This window comes from Oncorhynchus clarkii, chromosome 7 (assembly GCF_045791955.1).
Source record: "Oncorhynchus clarkii lewisi isolate Uvic-CL-2024 chromosome 7, UVic_Ocla_1.0, whole genome shotgun sequence".
NCBI lineage: Eukaryota > Metazoa > Chordata > Actinopteri > Salmoniformes > Salmonidae > Oncorhynchus > Oncorhynchus clarkii.
In genome coordinates, this window is record NC_092153.1 from 6,312,796 (window position 1) to 6,339,797 (window position 27,002).

General features: G+C 46.2%; 1 protein-coding gene and 1 non-coding gene across 4 annotated transcripts in view; both read right to left on the reverse strand.

Annotated features, from left to right (window-relative positions):
* LOC139412768 (arf-GAP with GTPase, ANK repeat and PH domain-containing protein 1-like) overlaps positions 1-27,002 on the reverse strand; it is a 189,014-nt gene that overhangs the window by 76,505 nt on the left and 85,507 nt on the right. For 2 of the 3 annotated variants that reach the window (XM_071159467.1, XM_071159465.1), the window contains exons 7-10: positions 22,225-22,355; positions 20,348-20,503; positions 19,335-19,427; positions 1,827-1,931 (exon numbers count right to left, since the gene is read on the reverse strand). In XM_071159467.1, the coding sequence (XP_071015568.1) occupies positions 1,827-1,931; positions 19,335-19,427; positions 20,348-20,503; positions 22,225-22,355 (485 nt within the window). The remainder of the gene's footprint in view (positions 1-1,826; positions 1,932-19,334; positions 19,428-20,347; positions 20,504-22,224; positions 22,356-27,002) is intronic. The other variant, XM_071159466.1, reaches the window with a different exon arrangement.
* Positions 10,975-11,046, reverse strand: trnaa-ugc (transfer RNA alanine (anticodon UGC)). Its single transcript has one exon. It is a non-coding gene; the product is annotated as a tRNA-Ala (tRNA).

A 27,002-nucleotide genomic window follows, 5' to 3' on the forward strand; every position in this document is an offset into this window, starting at 1 on the left:
TGTGAATAAATATGACATGATCAGATGACATCAGTCACACCACAAACTAACAACTGAAGGACTCCTTGACACTTGGACCAGTTTCTCTGACGTGACTCCTAGTTTTCCTGACAATTACATGGCATCCTATTGCCATCCACTTAATTAGCTGTATTAATGTGATTTCTTTGCACATAGTCGGGCAATTAGGAGCGTTGCTGATTGGCTTTGATTCTATTATCCTCCGCAAACACAGTAATTGATGCCTGTGCTGCAGATACACAACGATCAGGAAAACCTGCTCAGCTCGGTGCTGGAGGTGCAGGTGTGTGTGTGTGTGTGTGAGTGCGCAAGTGCGTGTGTGAGTGTGTGTGGGAGTGTGAGAGTGTGTGTGGGAGTGTGAGAGTGCGTGTGGGAGTGTGCGAGTGTGTGTGGGAGTGTGCGAGTGTGTGTGTGCGAGTGTGTGTGGGAGTGTGTGTGGGAGTGTGTGTGGGAGTGTGTGTGGGAGTGTGGGAGTGTGTGTGGGAGTGTGCAAGTGTGTGTGAGAGTGTGCGAGTGTGTGTGGGAGTGTGCGAGTGTGTATGGGAGTGTGCGAGTGTGTGTGGGAGTGTGCGAGTGTGTATGGGAGTGTGCGAGTGTGCGAGAGAGTGCGTTTGTAGTGAAAATAGTAAGTTAGGACTCATCCCAGGGACTCAACACCTTTGAGATTTTCAATAGATTTGATCATATTTTACGGCTCTCCTTCAGGTTGCTATCGAGCAATTTAGTTTTCCTACATTTACCTTCCACTCATTCTGCCCCTGTGGTTGTTTCACTGCAGTAGCTGGGCCACTAATCCAACCCAATCAAATTAGAGCAAATTGATTTTGCCTCCTCCGCTTTGCCTCCTCTACCCATCCATCTACATGTATGTCTAGACTCCAGTCAGTGTGGCATTAGGAAAATGATTTCCATTCTAATTAACAATAAGGCCTGATTGCAATCCGGGGGAACGATGTAAAGAGCGAGGGAAAGGAGGGATAGTGGTGATATAAAGTGGTATCAGGGCCAGGAGAGGGGACGTTGTGGTCCTGTGTTTGCCAACAGAGCAGCCAGGCGGGCGATTAGAGCAGGCCATTACAGTGGTGCTATTCCACATCATCAACGTCAACCCTGTGCAAACAGACCATGTGGGCTTTCTAATTAATATTGTTGCTCGCTCTGTGTGGGTGTGTGCCTCCGCTGCAACAAGCACACACACACACACACACACACACGCAGAGGAGGAGGAGGAAACAGGGGCTTAGCATTGCCGCTAATGGGCCAACACAGTGGCTGATGGATTAGCAGCGCAGGGAACAAGCGGACAGACCCGCTGCTGTAACATAGAACCATTAGATAGAAAACCAGAGCAGAGGGCAGAGTGACAGACAGACAGACGACAGAGACACTGAGTGATGCTGACTCCAGTGACCTCTGTTGTTCCACACGGAGACTGGAGGGGTACAGGTTACAACAGGATTGTTAGGTGGTTGGTAGTGTCATCGGGATGATGTGCAGTAATAATCAGAGAGAAAGTTGTCCAACTAGCTGGTCTGGTTGTAGCAGGGCTGGACAGGTAGAATGGAACTAACAGGAGAAAAAACGTCCAACCCCAGATTCTACAATCTGACGTGACTTAGAGTTACCATATCAACGGGCGCCGCCTGTATAGTCTTCCATCAGAGTGTGATGTGTGTGTGCATGTTTGTGCAAGCATGAGTGACCTGTGTGTATAATATGAGTGATACATGTGTGTTCATGTATAGTGTGTGTGTGTTCATGTTCCGAGTGTGTGTGTGTGTGTGTGTGTGACAGGTGGTACTCACGTGCAGGCTGGGGTGATATGTGAGCAGGCCATTGTCACACAACGTCACATACTTCTTTTTCCACTCCTTGTTTAGGGTCTTGCCACTCCTCTTCAGAAGCATGCCCTATAGGAGAGAACACAGAGAGAGACAGGGTGAGGAGGACACAGATACATGCCCTATAGGAGAGAACACAGAGAGAGACAGGGTGAGGAGGACACAGAGGCATGCCCTATAGGAGAGAACACAGAGAGAGACAGGGTGAGGAGGACACAGATACATGCCCTATAGGAGAGAACACAGAGAGAGACAGGGTGAGGAGGACACAGATACATGCCCTATAGGAGAGAACACAGAGAGAGACAGGGTGAGGAGGACACAGATACATGCCCTATAGGAGAGAACACAGAGAGAGACAGGGTGAGGAGGACACAGAGACATGCCCTATAGGAGAGAACACAGAGAGAGACAGGGTGAGGAGGACACAGATACATGCCCTATAGGAGAGAACACAGAGAGAGACAGGGTGAGGAGGACACAGAGACATGCCCTATAGGAGAGAACACAGAGAGAGACAGGGTGAGGAGGACACAGATACATGCCCTATAGGAGAGAACACAGAGAGAGACAGGGTGAGGAGGACACATATACATGCCCTATAGGAGAGAACACAGAGAGAGACAGGGTGAGGAGGACACAGATACATGCCCTATAGGAGAGAACACAGAGAGAGACAGGGTGAGGAGGACACAGATACATGCCCTATAGGAGAGAACACAGAGAGAGACAGGGTGAGGAGGACACAGATACATGCCCTATAGGAGAGAACACAGAGAGACAGGGTGAGGAGGACACATATACATGCCCTATAGGAGAGAACACAGAGAGAGACAGGGTGAGGACAACACACAATCATACAGATATATGCCCTATAGGAGAGAACACAGAGAGAGAGACAGGGTGAGGACAACACACAATAATGCAGATACATGCCCTATAGGAGAGAATACAGAGAGAGACAGGGTGAGGAGGACGATAACACACAATAATACAGATATATGCCCTATAGGAGAGAACACAGAGAGAGAGACAGGGTGAGGTCAACACACAATAATGCAGATACATGCCCTATAGGAGAGAATACAGAGAGAGACAGGGTGAGGAGGACGATAACACACAATAATGCAGATACATTTCGTCAAGCACAGTGGTTCCCAAACTGTGGGTCGCGATCCACAGGGGTCCAGGTGGGTCGCGGGATGACATTGTTCACGCAGTAAAAATTTTTATTTGTATATTTTTGTCAACGCAGAAACAATGTCATCCCGCAACCCACCTGGACCCCTGTGGATCGCGACCCACAGTTTGGGAACCACTGTGCTTGACGAAATGTATCTAGGTTGTTTCTAGATACAGCTCCATGGAAGGATGTGTGGAATTGCAAGATATTTGCTTTGAAACAGCAACATTATCTCTCCGCTGCCAAGATGATATGTTCTACTTATTATTTGATATGTGTTTTCACCACAACACTTGTGATGGGTCATGACTCAAAAGACACCTCAGCTGGTGGGACATGACTCAAAAGACACCTCAGCTGGTGGGACATGACTCAAAAGACAATTCAGCTGGTGGGTCATGACTCAAAAGACACCTCAGCTGGTGGGACATGACTCAAAAGACACCTCAGCTGGTGGGACATGACTCAAAAGACACCAAAGCTGGTGGGACATGACTCAAAAGACACCTCAGCTGGTGGGACATGACTCAAAAGACACCTCAGCTGGTGGGACATGACTCAAAAGACAATTCAGCTGGTGAGTCATGACTCAAAAGACACCTCAGCTGGTGGGACATGACTCAAAAGACACCTCAGCTGGTGGGACATGACTCAAAAGACACCTCAGCTGGTGAGTCATGACTCAAAAGACACCTCAGCTGGTGGGACATGACTCAAAAGACACCTCAGCTGGTGGGACATGACTCAAAAGACACCTCAGCTGGTGGGACATGACTCAAAAGACACCTCAGCTGGTGGGACATGACTCAAAAGACACCTCAGCTGGTGGGTCATGACTCAAAAGACACCTCAGCTGGTGGGACATGACTCAAAAGACACCTCAGCTGGTGGGACATGACTCAAAAGACACCTCAGCTGGTGGGACATGACTCAAAAGACACCTCAGCTGGTGGGACATGACTCAAAAGACACCTCAGCTGGTGGGACATGACTCAAAAGACACCTCAGCTGGTGGGACATGACTCAAAAGACACCTCAGCTGGTGGGACATGACTCAAAAGACACCTCAGCTGGTGGGACATGACTCAAAAGACACCTCAGCTGGTGGGACATGACTCAAAAGACACCTCAGCTGGTGGGTCATGACTCAAAAGACACCTCAGCTGGTGGGACATGACTCAAAAGACACCTCAGCTGGTGGGACATGACTCAAAAGACACCTCAGCTGGTGGGTCATGACTCAAAAGACACCTCAGCTGGTGGGACATGACTCAAAAGACACCTCAGCTGGTGGGACATGACTCAAAAGACACCTCAGCTGGTGGGACATGAAGGAAAAAGGTTTTGGGAACCACCGCTCTAGTATCTACTGTAGTCATCACTGAATTTACAACACATATCTCATCTTCCAATACAAGACACATTGTCAATAGGTGGTGAATGGGATTGACGTGTGGTATCCCTGATTTCTGGAACTAGAATCTCTTGAGACAGGGAGACCGTATAGAATGCCACGGGCTGCAACTCAATGCCGTCACCATGCTGAAATCACGTTTACAATAAAGATGCAACATGTGATCTCTCTCCCCACTACATTTCTGTGACACTCCCTGACCAGAGAAACAAAGATCCTTAACGGATAGGAAAACCACTTAAACTAAGAGACCATATACACACTGGAGGGAGAGAGACGGAAACATAACCAGCAGTGGTGAGCAAGAAGTATTGAGCGAACGGACGGAAAAAACTGAAGTGTTCTTCGGGCACATTAGCACCGACCCAAGACTGTTAACATCCTTCTCTCTCCTCTCTCCTCCACACATCAGCTGTGGCTGACTGACCCTTCAGGGCGGCTGCCTACCCACGCTGCATTTCAGCCAAATTCATTAGGCAAGAGAGGGATATAACTGTCCGCTGATTAGCAATTACAGCCGGACTGCTGCGCGTGTCACTTCACTGGACCTGTAACACATTAACGCGGTGTTAACACCCACAGACAGGGAGATATTAATAGAGTCGGGCAGCAGAGGAGAATGAGGGGATAAAGACTAACTAGCACGCAACGGGGGGTGGAGGGGGGAAGATATGGACGAGAGAGAGAGATGGACAGCCGGGCGCTTTGATAGACAGAGTCCTGCTTTCCGTGTCTCTGGCGTTGTTCACATTTCATTAAGGCCTCGTCGTGTCCCTTGGCTTGGACAAAGGAGGAAGCAGAGGAATCAACGACCTCGCCTGGGAATGACTGCATATCTCATAACTAGGTGCCTGAAAACACACTTGTCAATGATAAAAGGGCTCTGCAATGGGAGCAGCTAGCGACAGACAGTACAGCAACGAGGCCTGGCCAATAAGCAGCTCTACTCTGCAGTACAGAATGATTCCTGGCATAATAGAGAGGCAGTCAGGTCCATGTTGAACTGAGCAGGATACCATATGAATTTGATATACTGTGTATTTGCAGAGAGATGCAGTTTCTTTCTCAGTTCCTCCTCTCAGTGTGTTGGTGTCACAACAACCACTGTTGAATCACTATTAAAAAGAGACAATCTTATCAGGGCCGTTATGGCTTCACCTCTCAACTCAGATCTCAACTTCCAAAGGTACAAGCTGATAGTCCTGAAAGTGATTTGGGGTGTAGAGCGAGACAGCGGTGGCCAAGCGTCACAGACTGGGGAGTGAACTAGGTGGCCAATATTTCTTCTGTGTGTGGCCCTGTTTGTGATAGAAGTGTGCATATTCATTTCAGCCATCCATCGTGGAGAAGACAAGCGATCAGTTTGCAGGGGGAGGCTAATTGGACGGCATGTCCACCCTCCGGATTGGTAATATCTTTCATTATTCATCTTCCCCGGTCCACTAGTGACACACACGTTCCTCTGTTTTACCTCCGGGGGACTTGACAGCTCACAAGGTCTTCCGATCGCAACGCACAAGAATAAATGGAGGAAATAAATACATCCCAGATATACTCTTTGTCTTCCTCGTTGCTACGGAGACACTTCCTACAGAGGCACTGTGAAGTATTGTGGGTAGTGCTTAGGAAAAGGTCGACCGCCCTGGGGGGCTGAGGAGATGATGTCCTTCATTCCTTTTTTGAGAGAAAAAGCTTCCTCAAAGCGTGCAGCAAGGGCGCAATTATTCATTCATTATAACAGTTCAACGGTTCACGTTCGAACCACAACAACTGTTCCTACAACAAACAGGCGTGTATTTTATTTTACTCAGGTCCAAAATGGTGATGTAGAAAACAATCAACATTCAAAACCTCCCTCTCTTTGCCTTCGATAGCCACCCTCATTTGGTCTGCACTATCAAAACCTCCCTCTCTTTGCCTTCGATAGCCACCCTCATTTGGTCTGCACTATCAAAACCTCCCTCTCTTTGCCTTCGATAGCCACCCTCATTTGGTCTGCACTATCAAAACCTCCCTCTCTTTGCCTTCGATAGCCACCCTCATTTGGTCTGCACTATCAAAACCTCCCTCTCTTTGCCTTCGATAGCCACCCTCATTTGGTCTGCACTATCAAAACCTCCCTCTCTTTGCCTTCGATAGCCACCCTCATTTGGTCTGCACTATCAAAACCTCCCTCTCTTTGCCTTCGATAGCCACCCTCATTTGGTCTGCACTATCAAAACCTCCCTCTCTTTGCCTTCGATAGCCACCCTCATTTGGTCTGCACTATCAAAACCTCCCTCTCTTTGCCTTCGATAGCCACCCTCATTTGGTCTGCACTATCAACGGTGTAATTGTCAGAGCTCTCAAGGCAGACCTGCCAGTGGAGCCGTTCAGTTGTAAACAAACAGTCTGATAAGGAGAGAACTTTCCCCAGGTTCATTTCCTTTCTATTGAAACACACTAATCAACTCCCTAATCACCATCATCCCCCTTTTTCCCCCAGACAATAGACCCTCCCTTGGACCCTTGACGGGACTGACAACCGGCCCAGTTGGGTGATAGGGGGGAGGCCCCATCTCCTGAGAGGCACCATCTCTCCCCGGGGGATCTGGTGGGGCCCATTGTTCTTGGGCGTCCCTGGAGAACAGGAGCCTAAATTAAGGGTGTCATTCCCAAACAGGCAACTCCTGTCTTGGGGGCTGTCAAGAGGTGCTTGGAGGGCTCAGGGCTGGCTAAGGCTTGTCTTGAGTGATGCCTCTGTGAAATGCTCTGTTCGAACACTCCTCTATCGCGTTGGCCATCTGGCCAGAGATGTCCAGTCTGCCAGCCAAACCACACCATCGGCCATTAATCATCACTGGGCAGGACAGTGGTGTGAATACAGGCCAGGATATGGTGATGTCCCTATAACCCTGATCAATGGGACATAGGGGAGAGAATGGTTTGTCTGACTCTAAGAGAAGGCATTAACAGACAGGCTGAAAGAGGAAGTGGGAGAGAATGGTTAGTCTGACTCTAAGAGAAGGCATTAACAGACAGGCTGAATGAGGAAGTGGGAGAGATTGCTACTACGGTGCAATGCCCATGATGGAATCTGCCCCCATGCAGATAATAATGTCTCTGTTGTTGTGATGTGTGTTTTGTCCTATATTTATATTGTATTTATTTTAATCCCAGGCCCCCGCCCCCGCAGGAGGCCTTCTGGTAGGCCGTCATTGTAAATAAGAATTTGTTCTTAACTGACTTGCCTAGTTAACCTTTATTTAAATAATATATGTTTTAAATAAACTGTCATAAGTAGGTAGACACCCACACATGGGCATGAGAGAATTGCTGACACAATACTGATGCTGGGTTGACTCATAACCCACAGTCGGGTTTAGGGTCATTAAATATTGTGATAATGAAGGGCAGGTGGGTGGGGTGAATAAAGAGAAAACAATACCTTAGAATGTAAACGTCTTGTGCAGTTTATAGGCTACATTTTGTTGTTTGTGATTGTTCTGTTGTGTTTTGTGTGATGATTGTGAGGCGCTATTCAAATTCGACTGTCACGAGACGGGAATGTCAAATAGGCCTATGGCTCATCAAGGGAACTGTAGCCTACTGTTCAGATGGGTTCAATGGACACTGACTGTAGGACTATAACCTCTCACATAGCCTTAATATTAACTCCTGCAGAGTTCAACTTTACCGATGCCAAATAGACTGAAGCATTCCTTCTACACATCTATGCCATTCTGCTGAGCAAGGGTTTATGTAGTCTTCTAGGGCCACATACAGTATGACAGAGGAGAAGCTGCCGGTATCTAATTACAGAGAAGGGTTTATGTAGTCTTCTAGGGCCACATACAGTATGACAGAGGAGAAGCTGCCTGTATCTAATTACAGAGAAGGTGACCAACAAATAGCCTACCAAAATGTCAGACATTATAAGCAGAAACATATCTAAATCACGCCCCCTGTCAAAAATCATTGTGCCGTCTTGGACTGTAGCCTACAGCGCATTTCCTATATTAGCAGGTAGGTTCGGGCCTCAGATTTTCACCTCATCACAGTCGGACGGTTGCAGGTGAACAAACAGCTGACACACACACACACACACACACACACACACACTCTATCATGGCATTTATGACAAGGTCAGCGTAGATGAGGTTGCAGGTGAACAAACAGCTGACACACACACACACACACACACACACACACACACACACACACACACACACACACACACACACACACACACACACACACACACACACACACACACACACACACACACACACACACACACACACACACTCTATCATGGCATTTATGACAAGGTCAGCGTAGATGAGGCAAGGACAGGAAAGGGCAGGCCCAGGGGAGCATAGCGGGGCAAGGAGCAGTGAAAACCAGATCAAATAAAATACCAACGAAGAAGAGAATGCTCCCTCTATCCCTGGTTACATCTAAAAATGACCCCTAAATAGTGCACTACGTTTGACCAGGGCCCATAGGGCTATTATCAAAAGCAGAGCACTATGTAGGGGAAAGGGTGCCATTTGAGATGTAGCCTAGCAACTGATTTATCTGATAAGAGTTCTGGGTAATTAATTAGAAACTCAATTATCCAAACCTTACTTCAGCAGTCTCAATTCATTAGCAGATAAAGCCTCTCTCGCCCTGCTAGCGTTTCTGACAGAGAGAGAGAGGGTGGATGGATGGAAAAGATAGGATGTGGAAAAGAAACACATTCGTTCTTTCCTTTCCTGAACGAGTTAAAAGAAGCCCCTGGGGTCAAAGACAATTTTTCTTCTGTCTAATCAGTCTTGTTAAAGAAGCTCTTTAGAGAGACTTCTTTCTCAACAGGATGGGTAGAAACAGACAACGAATCCAAGACTGATACTACCATCAGTGAGGGAATCAGGTCTAGCATACAGAAACAGACAACGAATCCAAGACTGATACTACCATCAGTGAGGGAATCAGGTCTAGCATACAGAAACAGACACACAAACAGAATGCACCATAAACCAACAAAGTCACCATTGGGACACTTGAGTCCCAGTGTGTTCAGACAGAACAACTCTGTATCAATCAGAAAGTCTACTGCTCAGTAGAGAATACTGTAACCGGATCAGAACCATCACACAATCTAAAAGCCACCACGCTTCTCTGATTGATGCCGGTGTGCTTCTCATTTAATTATTTCTCCAAAACTAAAAAGAACAACCCCCTCCACCCACCAACCCCCTCAAATCTCATTTCCAGGGGTTAGTGTGCATGACAAAAATGTCATCATGGCCAAAATAGCTCCGAGCGGTCGTCACGGCGACAACCTTTTCCCCGGGAAATGATATTTTCCCAACCCAGCGGAAGGCGGATCGCGTCGCCACTCGTTACAGGGCCTTGATAGCAGGTCTTTAATATTCACCGTCTTAATTAGGAGACGCCGTTAATTTCATTAAATTCTTTGGCTGCTAAATGAAGCAGATTATGAGACATCTTTTATTGCCAAGCGTGAAATTACAGCCTGCCCGCTGCCAATGGCAGGGCGAAACTAATGAATTACAGGGTAAATAACAGCCGAATTAACCATCCAATTTAACTCCTTACTAAGAGGAACCAGGCCTCAGAGGGGAGGAGGCAGAGGGGGAGACTGTCAAAACCACCCAGCCCTGTGCTCATCTAATGTTACACCACTCTCTACAACTATAGGCAATTACTACCATGATACTAATCAGCTCCTCACAAAGGGAGCCAACCCCAACCACACGCGTCAATGCTTTTGGACTCATTTGAAACATGAACCAAAAAAATCTGAACTCAAACCTGTGAGAAGTTGTAATGGGGAAGAAAGTATTTAGGGCCAAATAAAAGAGGAATATGCATTTAGACATGTATGCTAACACGTAGATGGGACGGACAAATGACTATTGAATGTCAAGATGACATGAGTTGGGCTACGAAGCTGTGGAAAGACCACATTTCACTATTAGGATGAACCAGGAACCACATATTAACCTTCTCTACCTCCTATTGCTGCTCCATGCCCCGGTGTCTAGGCCAACAGCCCCGGTGTCTAGGCCAACAGCCCCGGTGTCTAGGCCAACAGCCCCGGTGTCTAGACCAACAGCCCCGGTGTCTAAGTCAACAGCCCCGGTGTCTAAGTCAACAGCCCCGGTGTCTAAGTCAACAGTAAATTAATTTGAAAGAGATGTGTTGGCGAAGCGAGTGTCTCTATCTCTTCGGTAATTACGGGCTAATTAGGAGCGTGGAGCAGATGTCCGCAGAGACGCCACCGTAAACAACGCCTGTAAACAAAGCTGCCGATGTCCGCTCGCCTTTTAAAAAAGCCCTCAGCCCCTAACAGAAGACGCTTAGAATGGCCATGTTGCATCCTGGGTAAAATACCCGGTAATAGCAGCAGTCACTGACCCCATCATGACCCTACTACATTCATCTTTTTTGTCACATTTGAGTAATTTTATCAGACACTCTTATCCAGAGCGACTTAGACATTTTTATACGTTCCCCCCGTACAGCTCCCTTGTGGGAATTGAACCCACAACCTTGGCGTTGCAAGAGCCATGCTCTACCAACTGAGCCACACGGGACCTAGAACAGAAAACATAATTTTAAAAGTTCCAAACAGCAATAAAGCTGTAGACAAACATCCCACGAGGTACTGAAGTCACAAGTCTCGCAGAAGAGCGTCTGCACAGTTAAATACCACAGTGGAGGCCATGTTTTGAGGACCCACGACAGCCTGACGCGTGTAGCTAGGTGACACGTCTGACCCTGTCACACCCACACTCAGCGCAGAGTGTGTGCGTGAGAAAAGCTGGACCTCTGGGGCTTTGGGTTGTCTAATTGCTGCAGAGTGGGAGTCCACCCCATCCTCTTTATAAAAGTCCAGTGTGCTGAAAACTCCTAGCTTGGCCAGTCTAGCAGTGTGTTAGGTTTTAATGAGCACCATCTAACTAATGAAGGCATCTTCTTCCTTCCACAGCCTTTATCGTGCGCACACACACACACACACACACACACCACACACAAACTCTAGTCACCTTGAGGGGGAGTCAGAACAACAGCCCATCCTAATGAGATCTGGGCTAACAGAAAATAAACTACACTGGGGAGTCAGTAGTCCTGGGAGAGAGCTCCAAGAACACACACACCAACGCAATTCATGCAAACACACACATTCACGTATCTGTTTCGAGAACGACGATCATCCGCCGATTTTCCCCTAACAGCCGAGCGCACTTGCCTCTCCTGCTAGTCGGCGCCACTCATTGCTAGTTAGCCTGTCCTTGAGGAACCTCTATGCTGCTGGGTAGCTACCCACTCATTACTAGTTAGCCTGTCCTTGAGGAACCTCTATGCTGCTGGGTAGCTACCCACTCATTACTAGTTAGCCTGTCCTTGAGGATCCTCTATGCTGCTGGGTAGCTACCCACTCATTACTAGTTAGCCTGTCCTTGAGGAACCTCTATGCTGCTGGGTAGCTACCCACTCATTGCTAGTTAGCCTGTCCTTGAGGAACCTCTATGCTGCTGGGTAGCTACCCACTCATTACTAGTTAGCCTGTCCTTGAGGAACCTCTATGCTGCTGGGTAGCTACCCACTTATTGCTAGTTAGCCTGTCCTTGAGGATCCTCTATGCTGCTGGGTAGCTACCCACTCATTGATAGTTAGCCTGTCCTTGAGGATCCTCTATGCTGCTGGGTAGCTACCCACTCATTACTAGTTAGCCTGTCCTTGAGGAACCTCTATGCTGCTGGGTAGCTACCCACTCATTACTAGTTAGCCTGTCCTTGAGGAACCTCTATGCTGCTGGGTAGCTACCCACTCATTACTAGTTAGCCTGTCCTTGAGGAACCTCTATGCTGCTGGGTAGCTACCCACTCATTGCTAGTTAGCCTGTCCTTGAGGATCCTCTATGCTGCTGGGTAGCTACCCACTCATTGCTAGTTAGCCTGTCCTTGAGGAACCTCTATGCTGCTGGGTAGCTACCCACTCATTGCTAGTTAGCCTGTCCTTGAGGATCCTCTATGCTGCTGGGTAGCTACCCACTCATTACTAGTTAGCCTGTCCTTGAGGATCCTCTAGTGACAAACTGTCACAACTGTCACATCCAAACTGTCACATGTTACAATTGCCTGGCTACGTGTTTTTATTGGATTATTATGAAGAAAACAGACAAACAGAAATATATAAACAAGAGTACATAAACCTAACAGACAGGGGGATTACATATCGAGATTCATTTTCAATTTGTCAAAACGTTTTATGGTATTTCTTTTTTGTTTTTACACTTACTGATCGTTTCAAAATAATATTTTGTTCTCCGCCCACTCCATTTTATGGATAAAGAATCTGCTATGAAAGATGAACAAATTAACAATGAAAGTTAAATCAGGGTCCATATCATTTGGATCAAAATAAAAGAGAACATCAGAGTCTCTCAGATGAACATTAATAGTCGTTTCTTTTCAAATAAAATGATCTATTTCACTCCAAAATCTTCTGACATAAGAACAGTCCCAAAATAAATAGTCATGAGTCTCTGGGTCACAATCACAAAATACACGTGTTATCAATATCTATTTTAAATCTGTGTATAATAAAGGTCTTTACAGGGTGGATTCTATGAATGAGTTGGTATGATACTTCTTTCACCTTATTAGATAGTTGAAGTCGGAAGTTTACATACACCTTAGCCAAATACATTTAAACTCAGTTTTTCACAATTCCTGACATTTAATCCTAGTAAATATTCCCCGTCTTAGGTCAGTTTGGATCACCACTTTATTTTAAGAATGTGAAATGTCAGAATAATAGTAGAGAATGATTTATTTCAGCTTTTATTTCTTTCATCACATTCCCTGTGGGTCAGAAGTTAACATACACTCAATTAGTATTTGGTAGCGTTGTCTTTAAATTGTTTAACTTGGGTAAAACGTTTCAGGTAGCCTTCCACAAGCTTCCCACAATAAGTTGGGTGAATGTTGGCCCATTCCTCCTGACAGAGCTGGTGTAACTGAGTCAGGTTTGTAGGCCTCCTTGCTCGCACAAGTTTTTTCAGTTCTGCCCAGACATTTTCTATAGGACTGAGGTCAGGGCTTTGTGATGGCCGCTCCAATACCTTAACTTTGTTGTCCTTCAGCCATTTTGCCACAACTTTGGAAGTATGCTTGGGGTCATTGTCCATTTGGAAGACCTAGCTTTAACTTCCTGACTGATGTCTTAAGATGTTGATTCAATATATCCACATACTTTTCAATTCCTCATGATGCCATCTGTTTTGGGATGTTCTCCAGTCTATCCTGCAGCAAAGCACCACCACAACATGATGCAGACATCCCCGTGTTTCACATCTGGGATGGTGTTCTTCGGCTTGAAAGCCTCCCCCATTTCCTTCAAACATAGCAATGGCCATTATGGCCAAACAGTTCTATTTTTGTTTCATCAGACCAGAGGACATTTGTACAAAAAGTACGATCTTTGTCCCCATGTGCAGTTGCAAACTGTAGTCTGGCTTTTTTTATGGTGGTTTTGGAGCAGCGGCTTCTTCTTTGACGACCGGCCTTTCAGGTTATGTCAATATAGGAGTCGTTTTACTGTGGATATAGATATGTTTGTACCCGTTTCCTCCAGCATCTTCACAAGGTCCTTTGCTGTTGTTCTGGGATTGATTTGCACTTTTCACAACAAAGTACGTTCATCTCTAGGAGACAGAACGCGTCTCCTTCCTGAGCGGTATGACGGCTGCGTGGTCCCATGGTGTTTATACTTGCGTACTATTGTTTGTACAGATGAACGTGGTACCTTCAGGCGTTTGGAAATTGCTCCCAAGGATGAACCAGACTTGTGGAGGTCTACAATTTTGATTCTGAAGTCTGATTTCGTGTGATTTTCCCATGATGTCAAGCAAAGAGGCACTGAGATTGAAGGTAGGCCTTGAAATGCATCCACAGGTACACCTCCAATTGACTCAAATGATGTCAATTAGCCTATCAGAAGCTTCTAAAGCCATGACATCATTTTCTGGAATTTTCCAAGCGGTTTAATTATTAAAGACACAGTCAACTTAATGTATGTAAACTTCTGACCCACTGGAATTGTGATACAGTGAATTATAAGTGAAATAATCTGTCTGTAAACAATTGTTGGAACAATTACTTGTGTCATGCACAAAGTAGATGTCCTAACCGACTTGCCAAAACTATAGTTTGTTAACAAGTAATTTGTGGAGTGGTTGTTAAACAAGTTTTAATGACTTCATCCTAAGTGTATATAAACTTCCGACTCCTACTGTATATTATATTTGCCAGACAACAACGAAACTTTGTTCCAGTTCACTTGTCCAAGGGCTGCATTCCAGGACATTTTAGCAGAGGGAACAGTAACATCTTGACTTGTCCAAGGGCTGCATTCCAGGACATTTTAGCAGAGGGAACAGTAACATCTTGACTTGTCCAAGGGCTGCATTCCAGGACATTTTAGCAGAGGGAACAGTAACATCTTGACTTGTCCAAGGGCTGCATTCCAGGACATTTTAGCAGAGGGAACAGTAACATCTTGACTTGTCCAAGGGCTGCATTCCAGGACATTTTAGCAGAGGGAACAGTAACATCTTGACTTGTCCAAGGGCTGCATTCCAGGACATTTTAGCAGAGGGAACAGTAACATCTTGACTTGTCCAAGGGCTGCATTCCAGGACATTTTAGCAGAGGGAACAGTAACATCTTGACTTGTCCAAGGGCTGCATTCCAGGACATTTTAGCAGAGGGAACAGTAACATCTTGACTTGTCCAAGGGCTGCATTCCAGGACATTTTAGCAGAGGGAACAGTAACATCTTGACTTGTCCAAGGGCTGCATTCCAGGACATTTTAGCAGAGGGAACAGTAACATCTTGACTTGTCCAAGGGCTGCATTCCAGGACATTTTAGCAGAGGGAACAGTAACATCTTGACTTGTCCAAGGGCTGCATTCCAGGACATTTTAGCAGAGGGAACAGTAACATCTTGACTTGTCCAAGGGCTGCATTCCAGGACATTTTAGCAGAGGGAACAGTAACATCTTGACATTGTTTTCTTATATACATGTTATTACATTTATAGTTTAAAATGTCAATTCCTTCTAGTTGTATTGAGGCAACAAAACCCTCAACAGCGTTGAGGGACTGTTATATTATCCTAAAAGAAGAATAGTACCTACTGCCTGGCTACATGACAAGCAAGTGGTGTCTTTTCTCTTAAAGGAGATTTTGATCAAATAAAGCAATAGGCTACTTCTATGAAAATGTTATTTATCAGGAGGCCTAAATGAAAGGGAAACAGATTGTTATTTATCAGGAGGCCTAAATGAAAGGGAAACAGATTGTTATTTATCAGGAGGCCTAAATGAAAGGGAAACAGATGGTTATTTATCAGGAGGCCTAAATGAAAGGGAAACAGATTGTTATTTATCAGGAGGCCTAAATGAAAGGGAAACAGAATGTTATTTATCAGGAGACCTAAATGAAAGGGAAACAGATTGTTATTTATCAGGAGGCCTAAATGAAAGGGAAACAGATTGTTATTTATCAGGAGGCCTAAATGAAAGGGAAACAGATTGTTATTTATCAGGAGGCCTAAATGAAAGGGAAACAGATTGTTATTTATCAGGAGGCCTAAATGAAAGGGAAACAGATTGTTATTTATCAGGAGGCCTAAATGAAAGGGAAACAGATTGTCACCTGTAACCCCAAACACCATTGGAATCAGCCAACACGAGCTCAACGCAGGCATACACTCCTATTGAATATGAATCCACCTGTATTAGGAGTAGACCTAAGCCATCTTATTGTACCCAGTTTATCAAGAGACTGACCATTCAAATACATGATTCATCACCTTTATGTTGTTGGGTAGTTAAATTGATCAAGTCTAATTGACTGTATGGTTGTATAATTGATTTGTTATTGCACACATGGTTGTCTCTGGGAACATTTCTCATCAAAATGCTCCAATGTCATCAGATTGATTATCGGCCTAAAATAATCAGCCATCGGTGTCCTTGACCCCCAAAAATTGGTATCGGCGCTTAAAAACCCATATCTGTCGTTCTCTACTGTTTACCCTAATTATCTTCCATATGTCAAGTCAAATGATCTCACACAAGTCACCCATATTTATAGCAAAGGGCCCTTTACCTGTAGTTTCTGAACATGTTACGGTCTGATGCCAAAACCCCACAGCGTTGCTGTTGACACCACTGATTCATAATAACATTCATCATCATCCTCCTCATCATCATCGCGTGTTTAATTGACCACCGATTATTACTGCACCTTTAAGGAGCCGCCGCGCGACTCTGCCAACCTAACAGAAGCAGACATCTGCCAAAGTGATTCAACTAAAGACTGTCCCCTTCCTCCCCTCTTCAACACACAGACAAGGAAGGACAACCAAAACGAGCCAGTCAGGGAACACGTCCTCTCAGTGAATGAGTTGTGTTGTTAGCCCTCTGAGGGAGAGCTGGCATGTATGGAGTCCTAGCAGACTGTGGAGCAGGTCTGAACGTGTTCTACAAGGTGAGGTGGTGTGTGGAGGGAGGAGTCAGACTCAGCAGCACTCATTAAAATGGAGTGTAAACGGAGTGCTAATGGGGAGGCAGGTAGCTAAGCTGCTGCCATCTCCACACACAGTCTAATTAGGGAACAGGTCTGCCTGCAGCCAACACAGAGGCAGGAGGGGAGATGGAGAGACACATACAGAGATACACATTCTCCAAGAGGAAAGACCACGGGGAATGATCAAATCAATTAACATCCAGCTCCAAACAGGGAAGCAGCAGTGGCCTGATGCCTCGGAGCGCTACCGGCTACGTGTTACTCTCCAACCTCGGTCTGTCTGGGGCTGGCAGCTGTCAGGTGGGCTGAGGGTGTGTGGTCGTGCCGGGCCTGGCTCACCATGTCTCATGTTGGGGAAACAATGGGCGACTCAACAGAGGACACAGCCGAACCCATACAATGATAGAGGGTTCTTTAAGACTGTTGGTCTACGTCATCTTTCTAAAACACTCATCCATCCACACACACACACACACACACACACACAGCTAACGCCACACCTCCCATCTGCCACCAGTGACATGTGTATATGGCCCTCTTCATTTGTACATCATTATCAGCCATTGACTTGACAGGAGTTATGCAAATTGAGTGGCTGGACCCAGGAGGATTCTACTTCTGCCAGACAGACAGAGACGACGTGTGAGTGAGAGAGAGGCTCTTCTACAGGGACAGGAGAACATACATACATATCTGGCACTGTATCGCAGCTCATCCAATCCATCTTCATCACATGAGAAATGTTTGACAAGTAGTTCAACATTAATCCTTATAGAAAGCACAACATCGTCATTGTCGTTTCCACGGAGATAAGCTCTCTCTCTCACACACACACACACACACACACACACACACACACACACACACACACACACACACACACACACACACAGCTGTGTTCTGTTCTGCTGCTCAAAAACCATAATGAGTATGTGCCTGGGCTCTCTCCTCTGAGTCACCTCCAGTTCCACGTCCTCCCCCGTTTACCGCCACACCGCAGACTAAAACCACTGCTAACCATAGATAGGATGCATAGGTCAATTACATGAAGCTCTGCTGCTATACTGTCTACATATAGACAGGACTGAATGGCAGACTGGGTTATGTGACTAATAGACCATCCTGATTGACGAGAGGCTCCCATCAGTGTTCAGAGAGGAGCAACACTATCAGAGGCTATGATGTCCATGCTAACTGGACAGCTGGGGAATAACACAGGACCCCGTTGCTACTTCAAAGTGATATTTCCTTCCTGTGGGGAGTATGGGGATACATGTAAACATCTCGCAAGTAAACATCATGTCGTCCCTGATTGAGGGGACAAGACAATTTACTCTGCTCTCTGCTGTGCTGCCCCAGCGGGGGCCTCCTTGCGCAGCAGCACCACAGAGACACGGTCTCCCTCGACGAGCTGCGCGACACGGCCCCGGCACTAACAACTACCGCGGCGCTGCTAACAAATGCAGCGCATCGTTGAAAGGAGGCCCCTAATCAGAGATGCAATTTGTTCATTAGTGGATTACAAACGAGGCCTCCGTGCTGATATGAGAGGCCGTGATTAGCACACGCTAATTGGCTGATTTCCTTATACTCCAGTTGAAGCTGCTCACAGGAGATGGCGGCCCCCCCCCCCCTCCGTGGTTCGCTCCATGCTTGTTTGCGACAAATTAAGGCCAACTCAAACAATCTCTCCACAATTACAGTGTGGGGAGGGGGGGGGGCTCTTGAGCACTCTGGTTTGATACCCCTCCCCTTCCTCTCCACCTCCCTCCCCACCCCCCTGCCGATGCCCCAATCAAAGCGCTCGGCTACACAGCCACACAGGAAAAGGCAGGGCTTTGAAAAGCACGTAGAGGAAGAGGGAAGTGGAGGACCATATGCCAGCCGGCAGACTGTACTTCATTAACCATCCTCAGCCTCTTCCCCCTCTCACCATCTCTCCCCTCTTTCTTTTTGGACAAGGAGAGAGGGATGGGGGCAGTGGGGGGGACAGAGGGGAGAGTGAAAGAAAGTGAGAGTGAAATCCCGTCCCGCTCCTTATACTAATGATCTCATTTCAATACCCAGGAGGACCCCCAACTCTAATTGATGTCAAGTGTGTGCTTTCGCTGTTAATCAAGGAGAAGGCATCAAACGGAGAGAGCCTGGCTGTGTCTGGGCTTCACGCTCTGATCACAGGCAGCCCTCGTTCTCCGGGAAATCAGCAATACGGCGGCGCAGCCGGACCCTAATTATCCCCGTAGCAGCCGGCTGGCCAGGCGAGGGCCAGATCTGATCATACCTGCTTAATTGGAATAGCACGGCCGCTTCCAATGCTGTCCGCTCGGCCCTCCAGTCCTTTCTTGTCCCTGTCTGGCTCGCTGGCCTTCCGAGACTGTGGAGAAGGAGATAGGAGAACAAGTAGGGGTTACAGAGGCCCTGAGTTAGGCCCTCTAAAGTGTCTGAACGAGGAGCCTGAACTAAGGTCTGTTACAGACCTCTTCTAGTCTCCACATAACAGGCCTTGTCTAATGGCTGCTAGAGGTGACTGGGGTTATTATTGTGTCTATGAGTCAACTTGACCCAGTTGTTGACCTCTCTCTAAGTTGCTAAGGAACTGGGAAGTGGACATGATGCATGTGTCTGTACATTCTAGAAGGTGGTCACATACAACCTTCCCTGTGGCCCGTAGATTCTCACTAAGCCATTTACCATTTAAAAGTCCTTTAGATCATTTTGTATGTATTTAACATCCATCGTTTAAACATCTAATAATACATAGTCAACAGTGAAGAAGTAGATGTCCTGTGTGTGAGTGTGTGAGTGTGTGTATGTGTGAGTGTGTGTGTGTGTGTGTGTGTATCTGGGCTCACAGTGAAGAAGTAGATGTCCTGTGTGTGTGTGTGTGTATCTGGGCTCACAGTGAAGAAGTAGATGTCCTATGTGTGTGTGTGTGTGTGTGTGTGTGTGTGTATCTGGGCTCACAGTGAAGAAGTAGATGTCGTGTGTGTGTGTGTGTGTGTGTGTATCTGGGCTCACAGTGAATAAGTAGATGTCCTGTGTGTGTGTGTGTGTGTCTGGGCTCCCAGTGAAGAAGAAGAGGTCCTGTGTGTGTGTGTGTGTGTGTGTGTGTGTGTGTGTGTGTGTGTGTGTGTATCTGGGCTCACAGTGAAGAAGTAGATGTCCTGTGTGTGTGTGTGTGTGTGTCTGGGCTCCCAGTGAAGAAGAAGAGGTCCTGTGTGTGTGTGTGTGTGTGTGTGTGTGTGTGTGTGTGTGTGTGTGTGTGTGTGTGTGTGTGTGTGTATTTGGGCTCACAGTAAAGAGGTTGGAGCGGCGTTTGGACTGCTTGCGGACGGGCGTGGGGGTGTTGGTGGTCTGGGGGACGTCGATGCGTAGCTCCTTCTGACTGGTGCTGGGGGTGGAGGGGACTGACGAGGAGTAGTCACTCAGGCTGCCGCCATTACTGGTCTGCTACAGAGACACACACACTTCTATGTACTGTATTGGTAACACTAACTTAGTTCAGAAAGAATGAGTGTATTATGGATGAGAATAAACAGAGAGAAAGAGACAGAACAATATAAAAAAGTGTGATAGTGAGAAAGAGAGAAAGTTGAACATACAGCTGGTACAGCATCCCTCCTTCATAATAACAGACACTACACTAGTATACAGCATCCCTCCTTCATAATAACAGACACTACACTAGTATACAGCATTCATAATAACAGACACTACACTAGTATACAGCATCCCCCTTCATAATAACAGACACTACACTAGTATACAGCATCCCCCCTTCATAATAACAGACACTACACTAGTATACAGCATCCCCCCTTCATAATAACAGACACTACGCTAGTATACAGCATCTCCCTTCATAATAACAGACACTACACTAGTATACAGCATCCCCCTTCATAATAACAGACACTACACTAGTATACAGCATCCCCCCTTCATAATAACAGACACTACGCTAGTATACAGCATCTCCCTTCATAATAACAGACACTACACTAGTATACAGCATCCCCCTTCATAATAACAGACACTACACTAGTATACAGCATCCCCCCTTCATAATAACAGACACTACACTAGTATACAGCATCCCCCCTTCATAATAACAGACACTACACTAGTATACAGCATCCCCCCTTCATAATAACAGACACTACACTAGTATACAGCATCCTCCCTTCATAATAACAGACACTACACTAGTATACAGTATCTCCTCTTCATAATGACAGACACTACACTAGTATACTGCATCCCCCCTTCATAATAACAGACACTACACTAGTATACAGCTGGTACAGTATATCCTCTTCATAATAACATACACTAGATCTGTGTCACTCATAACCTCTACCATTCCTCCTAGATTCCTTAACACTCTACTGTACAACAAGAGCCCCAGCTTGGGAGAGGATTATGGGTAGCATTGAAGACACACTGAGGGCCATTCTGCATCAGGAAAGTACTGTTACTTTGTGAAAACAACCCTGATTCTCAGGGGATGAGCTGGGCTACGGAGACAAGCTGAATGATGCTGGCTTAATGACAAATCGATGGGGGACTGAGCGCTGTGGATCGAAAACACTACAGTGTGGTAAACGGTGTGTGTGTGTGTGGATCGAAGACACGACAGGGTGGTAAACGGTGTGTGTGCGTGTGTGTGTGTGTGGATCGAAGACACGACAGGGTGGTAAACGGTGTGTGTGTGTGTGGATCGAAGACACGACAGGGTGGTAAACGGTGTGTGTGTGTGTGTGGATCGAAGACACGACAAGGTGGTAAACGGTGTGTGTGTGTGAGGATCGAAGACACGACAGAGTGGTAAACGGTGTGTGTGTGTGTGTGTGTGTGGGTCGAAGACACAACAGAGTCGAAGACACGACAGAGTGGTAAACGGTGTGTGTGTGTGAGGATCGAAGACACGACAGAGTCGAAGACACGACAGAGTGGTAAACGGTGTGTGTGTGTGTGCATGGTAAAAGAGAGATGCAGCTGCTGCTGGGAGAAGCATCTTACAGCACACCGCTGACAGAGGAAGAGGGAGGAAGAACAAATATGGACAAGGGAATGTAGTCAAGAACCTCAATGTGGCCATTTTGTTTGTGTGTCAGTAAATTGTGTCTGTCGGTAAATGTATTTGTGTGTGTGTGTGTGTGTGTACCTACCTGGCTGATGTGTACTGCTGCTGCCACCTGTGCAGAACACACAGAGGAGTGGCTAGGGGAGTTGGGGAGGGACTTGCACGGACCAATGGACAGCTGCTGCTTCTTCCTGGTCGCCACGATCTTCTGGGCCACTGCAACAACACAACACAGCCATCATTCAGAGGGTCTCTTCTCCCAACGGAGACACATAGCAGGCTAGACAACCTAATAGAAAAAAGAGAGAGAATAAAAGAAAGAGAAATGGAAAGAGAAGAGAGAGAGAGCTAGACCAACTAATCGAAGGAAGAGATGGATACAAGAGAGAACGAGAGTGAGAAATGGAGAGAGAAGAAAGAGAGAGAACACTAGCTAATGGTTCAGACCAGAACAGTCCATTATTCCTCATAATGCTGACGCAGGCAGCTCCAGCAGCCCTGTCTGTGAATCTCCTATCTATCTGGTCCACAGCAGAGCCCCTGTCCGCCTTCCACACACACCCCTTACCTGCTAACAGCTCCAGTGATTATTTCACAATTATTATACAGGAGAGAGAGAGGAGAGAGAGCGGGCTATCAGTGTTATTGAAAAGGGCAATGCCAATCAATGGGTGCTCAGCTGCCTCCTATCGATCCCCAGGCCCAGCGCTCTGGCCCAATCAGGGAGGGATATTCAAACGTTCCGTCATCTCCGTGGTGATTGAGGCCATTGATCCGGCCCACCGGAGGGTAGGGGGAGGGGCCTCGTAGGAGTTCAGCTGTTCAAATATACATCTCTCAGACGGAGGGGAATGCTCCTTTTACAAACTCTAACAACTAGAAAATGCAACTTCATAGACTTCTATTCTCCAAGTTTAACTTTTTTATTGAGTGAGTTGAACTTTCTGGAAATGGGTACAAAGCTGCATGGCAGTACTAGTAAAGATCCCTCACAAATGACAAACATGTCTGTGAATATATCCTCCTTCCAAGGACTTATTAATGTTAAGAATCAAGAGACAAGTTATCAGAGATGATCCCATTGTGTCCATCTAGTTTGGGCAGGACAGGGTTAACAACACATCCCTCTTCCCTCAGTCTCAGATTCCATTATCCCCAGCCCCAATAAACAGGGCCGGGTTTCATTTGGTGTGAGATGAAACCATTGTTTTAATTGGGCCCATTAATGGCCTCTGTTTTAATGAGGAGCCAGTCATAAACATTTACCTTCAGGTGAGAGGGCCGTGCCAAGGGCAGGAGGAGAGACCTGCTCTCTGTGGTTAAACATTACAGTACAACTAGACCTGCTCTCTGTGGTTAAACACTACAGTAAAACTAGACCTGCTCTCTCTGTGGTTAAACATTACAGTACAACTAGACCTGCTCTCTGTGGTTAAACACTACAGTAAAACTAGACCTGCTCTCTCTGTGGTTAAACACTACAGTAAAACTAGACCTGCTCTCTCTGTGGTTAAACACTACAGTAAAACTAGACCTGCTCTCTCTCTGTGGTTAAACACTACAGTAAAACTAGACCTGCTCTCTCTGTGGTTAAACACTACAGTAAAACTAGTCCTGCTCTCTCTGTGGTTAAACACTACAGTACAACTAGTCCTGCTCTCTCTGTGGTTAAACACTACAGTACAACTAGACCTGCTCTCTCTGTGGTTAAACACTACAGTAAAACTAGACCTGCTCTCTCTGTGGTTAAACACTACAGTAAAACTAGACCTGCTCTCTCTCTGTGGTTAAACACTACAGTAAAACTAGTCCTGCTCTCTCTGTGGTTAAACACTACAGTAAAACTAGTCCTGCTCTCTCTGTGGTTAAACACTACAGTACAACTAGTCCTGCTCTCTCTGTGGTTAAACACTACAGTACAACTAGACCTGCTCTCTCTGTGGTTAAACACTACAGTAAAACTAGACCTGCTCTCTGTGGTTAAACACTACAGTAAAACTAGACTTGCTCTCTGTGGTTAGACACTACAGTACAACTAGACCTGCTCTCTGTGGTTAAACACTACAGTACAACTAGACCTGCTCTCTCTGTGGTTAACACTACAGTAAAACTAGACCTGCTCTCTCTGTGGTTAACACTACAGTAAAACTAGACCTGCTCTCTGTGGTTACACACTACAGTAAAACTAGACCTGCTCTCTCTGTGGTTAGACACTACAGTAAAACTAGACCTGCTTTATCTGTGGTTAAACACTACAGTAAAACTAGACCTGCTCTCTGTGGTTAAACATTACAGTAAAACTAAACCTGCTCTCTCTGTGGTTAAACACTACAGTACAACTAGACCTGCTCTCTGTGGTTAAACACTACAGTAAAACTAGACCTGCTCTCTCTGTGGTTAAACACTACAGTAAAACTAGACCTGCTCTCTCTGTGGTTAAACACTACAGTAAAACTAGACCTGCTCTCTCTGTGGTTAAACATTACAGTACAACTAGACCTGCTCTCTGTGGTTAAACACTACAGTAAAACTAGACCTGCTCTCTCTGTGGTTAAACACTACAGTAAAACTAGACCTGCTCTCTCTGTGGTTAAACACTACAGTAAAACTAGACCTGCTCTCTCTCTGTGGTTAAACACTACAGTAAAACTAGACCTGCTCTCTCTGTGGTTAAACACTACAGTAAAACTAGTCCTGCTCTCTCTGTGGTTAAACACTACAGTACAACTAGTCCTGCTCTCTCTGTGGTTAAACACTACAGTACAACTAGACCTGCTCTCTCTGTGGTTAAACACTACAGTAAAACTAGACCTGCTCTCTGTGGTTAAACACTACAGTAAAACTAGACTTGCTCTCTGTGGTTAGACACTACAGTACAACTAGACCTGCTCTCTGTGGTTAAACACTACAGTACAACTAGACCTGCTCTCTCTGTGGTTAACACTACAGTAAAACTAGACCTGCTCTCTCTGTGGTTAACACTACAGTAAAACTAGGCCTGCTCTCTGTGGTTACACACTACAGTAAAACTAGACCTGCTCTCTCTGTGGTTAGACACTACAGTAAAACTAGACCTGCTTTATCTGTGGTTAAACACTACAGTAAAACTAGACCTGCTCTCTGTGGTTAAACATTACAGTAAAACTAGACCTGCTCTCTCTGTGGTTAAACACTACAGTAAAACTAGACCTGCTCTCTGTGGTTAAACACTACAGTAAAACTAGACCTGCTCTCTCTGTGGTTAAACACTACAGTAAAACTAGACCTGCTCTCTCTGTGGTTAAACACTACAGTAAAACTAGACCTGCTCTCTGTGGTTAAACACTACAGTAAAACTAGACCTGCTCTCTCTGTGGTTAACACAACAGTAAACCTCTGCGGTAAAACTCAGTCCCCAGTTCAATCGCGTGAACCTGGTAGTCAAACACTGGTAAAATGCAGAGCCAATTGTTCAATCAAAACCGATAACCAGATATCTCGGCATATGCCCAAAATCTTCTTTCCATGCAGTAGAGATGGTTTGAATCCATATCACAATACTGAAACACAATGAATTACCCGACAACCCTGAACACAACCTGAAATAACTCCGTGGATAACAGCCAGCCATTGGACAACAGTGAAGTAGACTAGACGGAGCTGATCTGTAGAAGATATATGTGATACAGGTCCACACACACAGCCAGGCCTGGGCTGTATATTACTTTAAGTGTTAAGAACAGTTATGATAAGGCTGGGTTAAATATTTAAACTGCACGGCTAATACCATTTAACTTTAACCATCAATCTTACTTCTCCTCTGAGAGGCTGCCATTTATTCTAATGGAAACGTCTCCCCTCTGATCAGATTTATGGCAGACTGGAGGAGAGGAGGGCCCAGAGCTAACTGCTACAGACCAGGCAGACTGGAGGAGAGGAGAGCCCAGAGCTAACTGCTACAGACCAGGCAGACTGGGGGAGAGGAGAGCCCAGAGCTAACTGCTACAGACCAGGCAGACTGGAGGAGAGGAGGGCCCAGAGCTAACTGCTACAGACCAGGCAGACTGGAGGAGAGGAGAGCCCAGAGCTAACTGCTACAGACCAGGCAGACTGGGGGAGAGGAGAGCCCAGAGCTAACTGCTACAGACCAGGCAGACTGGAGGAGAGGAGGGCCCAGAGCTAACTGCTACAGACCAGGCAGACTGGAGGAGAGGAGAGCCCAGAGCTAACTGCTACAGACCAGGCAGACTGGAGGAGAGGAGAGCCCAGAGCTAACTGCTACAGACCAGACAGACTGGAGGAGAGGATAGCCCAGAGCTAACTGCTAGACCAGGCAGACTGGAGGAGAGGAGAGCCCAGAGCTAACTGCTACAGACCAGGCAGACTGGGGGAGAGGATAGTCCAGAGCTAACTGCTACAGATCAGGCAGACTGGGGGAGAGGAGAGCCCAGAGCTAACTGCTACAGATCAGGTAACTTAATGCATTTTAACACCAGTCAGTCAGCCAGGCATCATAAGTATGTTTATATAGTGTACACCAGGGGTTCACCATTATGATCAAATGATTTTAACGACACCACCACGTAAAAAACAGCCAATGTTTACTTTTTTCATTGGGGCTATGACAGTGTATTACAAACCAGCCTGACAGTCTATTACAAACCAGTCTGACAGTCTATTACAAACCAGCCTGACAGTCTATTACAAACCAGCCTGACAGTCTATTACAAACCAGCCTGACAGTCTATTACAAACCAGCCTGACAGTCTATTACAAACCAGTCTGACAGTCTATTACAAACCAGTCTGACAGTCTATTACAAACCAGTCTGACAGTCTATTACAAACCAGCCTGACAGTCTATTACAAACCAGCCTGACAGTCT